The following is a 2823-nucleotide window of genomic DNA, read 5'->3' as shown; positions in this document are numbered from 1 at the left end:
GCAGCGAGGGCTCGTGCCCGGCGCCCAGGCACCGAGCACTCCCCGTTTATTTTCACTGATGCCCGGATGCTTCCAAGGGGAATCACGAGGCAAAAAAGGCAAAACGTGTAATTACACAGAAATCACAAGGCCTCTCTTTCCCCAGGAACTAATTTCTGTTGCGCAATGCTGAAAACACCGCAGCGAGGTGCCTCGCTAAGCCAATCCCGGGAGAAGTTTTAATTTGGAGCTGGTTGCTATAGCAGTTGTCATGTTGCCGACAAACGAAAGCAAAGCGCTGTGACTCCCCCAGCATCACCAGACCGGCCTGCCATGGCAGTGCCGCCTCTCCTGCCATATGTTCGTCACTACCCTGCTGCTTCTGTGAAATTCGGGAGTTTTAGACAGTTCTTGACGTGGTGACAATACAGCCACGCTGCAAAAATTCTGCTAAGGGTAAAGAAAGCGCTTCCCTGAGCCAAGATTTGGAAAAAGCGCCTCGAAGTCTTCAGCAACGCTTCGCACCGCCCGCCGGCAGCAGGGTCAGAGGATGGGGAGGTGCTGAGCGTGGCTGGACGGATCGGAGGGCAGGTTCACGGGATTAAATTATCTGCAGTAACAGCATGGAGACTACAGGGCTGGGGCAGCCCGACCGCCCGCAGCTGCTCGGCGCAGCTCGCTGGTCGATAGCATTTTCCGTTTTTAAAGAGCTGCTCCAGCTTCACAGAGGTCTCGCCCATCGCGGTGTCCAGAGCTGCTAAGGCAGCAGCCGGACGCTGTGAAACGCTTTCAGAAGGTGATGGTCTGACTTGATTTTCCTCTCACATCAGCCTATCGCTCCTCTACGCTCCATCAACGTTACCTTTCTGGTAAGAGGTACCTCTATAGGCACGGGGATGACTTCTGCCAGGAGACAGCCGTAAAACGCCACCATGAACATGACCGGGTCGTTGTTGGGATACACAAGGGCTACCTACGATTCACAAGAACGTTCTGTCAGCTGAATACAAGGAAATATCATAAAGTTCAGATCTCTAGTGAGTAAAAGTCAGAAACCTTTGTGTTATTTCACCGTCTTTAAGCATCTTTAAGGACTCTTTCTTCCAGGGGGTGGCTGGTACGTGCCCGAGCTCCTCAGCCCGTACACGCACCCGGCCAGAGCAGAGCTCTAACCCTCTGTCCTTCTCTCAGAAGCGCAGTGCTCTTCCTTAGACACATTTCAAAACCCAGAGCCAAGGAGCTGCTTACAGAGGAGCCAGCAGGACTGAAAACATCGCAGAAGTTTCTTCCTAACAGCCCGTCCCTGGGCTAAGAGTCTCGCTATCACAACAAGCCCAGAGAGCCCCAGCCCGTTTGCTGCCGAGGCGGAACGGCCAGTCCGAAGCCATTACCCTGTCTCCAGGCTTTAACACCGGCTCATTCTTGGTCCCCAGTTTATTGAGCAGCGTGTAGGCCAGCTTGAGACTTCTGCTCCACAGTTTGCCTAGAAGACAAAGAAGAGAGACTTGCACAGTCCCCCGTCCAGCCAGCGCACACGCGGGGGTTTCAGCTCTTCGCTGTTGTTACCGCCTGCACTCCCGTCCTGCCCCGTCACGCTGCTCTGGCCACAAAGCTCTCGAACACCAGGGAGGTATTTGCAACCACACCAAGACCAACGACCGAGTCCTCTCACTGCTGCTCTCCTGGAGCAGTCAGTGCGGGAAGCCAGGGCTCAACTCACCATACGTGAGGGTGTAAACGGGTTTTCCTGTGACATCCAGTGCTGTCAGACAGGGACACTTCGCTTGTGTGGTTCCCCAGCGCTGCAGGGCCGCTTCTAAGGCAGGAGGCCAGTTACACACCACTCCCAGGGGCTCTCCCTTCACAGGGGTCATCTGGCGTCCCTCTGGCTTGGGCTGGTTCGGGTCAGGCTGCGGAACTAAAGAAAATTCAATCATGTTTCCAGTTCGTCTTTGCTCATTTATTAGCACACAGTTAAGCTGGAAAAACATGCTGAAAACAAACGCTTTTCCTCATCGCCTTTAGGTTTAACAACCTCCATCACGTTTCGTTTCCTCTGCAAAAGAAAACCTCGTCGTGAACAGCCTCCTCCCAAGGTGCCGTTAAAAGGTATTTCAATACACCACCGAGGAAGGTAACACGGAATGGGAGAAAAGAAAAGCAATCTCAGCAAATAATGAGATTGCCAGTAAGGACAATCCCTTTGGGGAACCGATTAAAGCAGCCTAAGGGAATGAAGGCATGAGAGTGTTTAACATTGGTTGGACTGACAAGATACTACTTGCTGTTATAACTGAATAATGTAAGTTTTGCAGACCACCAATCTAGCTGTCAATTTAATTCTGATCTACAATGCAGCACTTTTCCGTTTTCAAAAAAAAAAAAAAAAAAAAAAAAATCTGTTCAGCTATTTCTGTTAGTAAGTTTAAGTTCTTGTAAGAAGTTTCGTGCTGAGGCCGCTCAGAGCTCAGCAGAGCGGCGAATGACGTCGAGCAGCGGGTGTCTGTCAGACCATCCACAAAGGCTGCTGCAGGCTGCAAGGAGTGAATCGATCAGAGTCGCCTTCGAAAACAACTGGCATCAGTAACTGCAGCTCCGCGCGTGTCTGAGTGCTGACACCAACGAGCAACGAAAGCCACGACTCGGGGCTGTTACCTTCCACGATTTCTTCAAAATCATCCACAAAAAACTCCTTCAGGGGGGGCCTTTTAGGTCTTTTCAAGGTGTTAAGCAACTGCTGAATTTTCGTAGAGACTCTACTGCTCACAGGAACACCTGGAGGGAAAGATTTGGTCCAATGAAAGCGTTCAGGGGGGCTGTTCCCAGCCACGCCTCACCTCCTTC

General features: G+C 51.8%; 1 protein-coding gene across 1 annotated transcript in view; it reads right to left on the bottom strand.

Annotated features, from left to right (window-relative positions):
- Positions 1-2754, bottom strand: part of DIP2B (DIP2 disco-interacting protein 2 homolog B (Drosophila)) — a gene marked incomplete at its 5' end in the record, with an annotated part of 22071 nt that extends 19317 nt beyond the window's left edge. The window contains 4 exons of the mRNA XM_010140320.1: positions 842-952; positions 1371-1462; positions 1700-1897; positions 2635-2754. Of these exons, the coding sequence (XP_010138622.1) occupies positions 842-952; positions 1371-1462; positions 1700-1897; positions 2635-2754 (521 nt within the window). The remainder of the gene's footprint in view (positions 1-841; positions 953-1370; positions 1463-1699; positions 1898-2634) is intronic.
- Between the last annotated feature and the right edge of the window lie 69 nt (positions 2755-2823).

This window comes from Buceros rhinoceros, unplaced genomic scaffold (assembly GCF_000710305.1).
Source record: "Buceros rhinoceros silvestris isolate BGI_N320 unplaced genomic scaffold, ASM71030v1 scaffold22747, whole genome shotgun sequence".
NCBI lineage: Eukaryota > Metazoa > Chordata > Aves > Bucerotiformes > Bucerotidae > Buceros > Buceros rhinoceros.
Note: the sequence above shows the minus strand (reverse complement) of the source record. Positions and strands in the feature narration are given on the sequence as shown.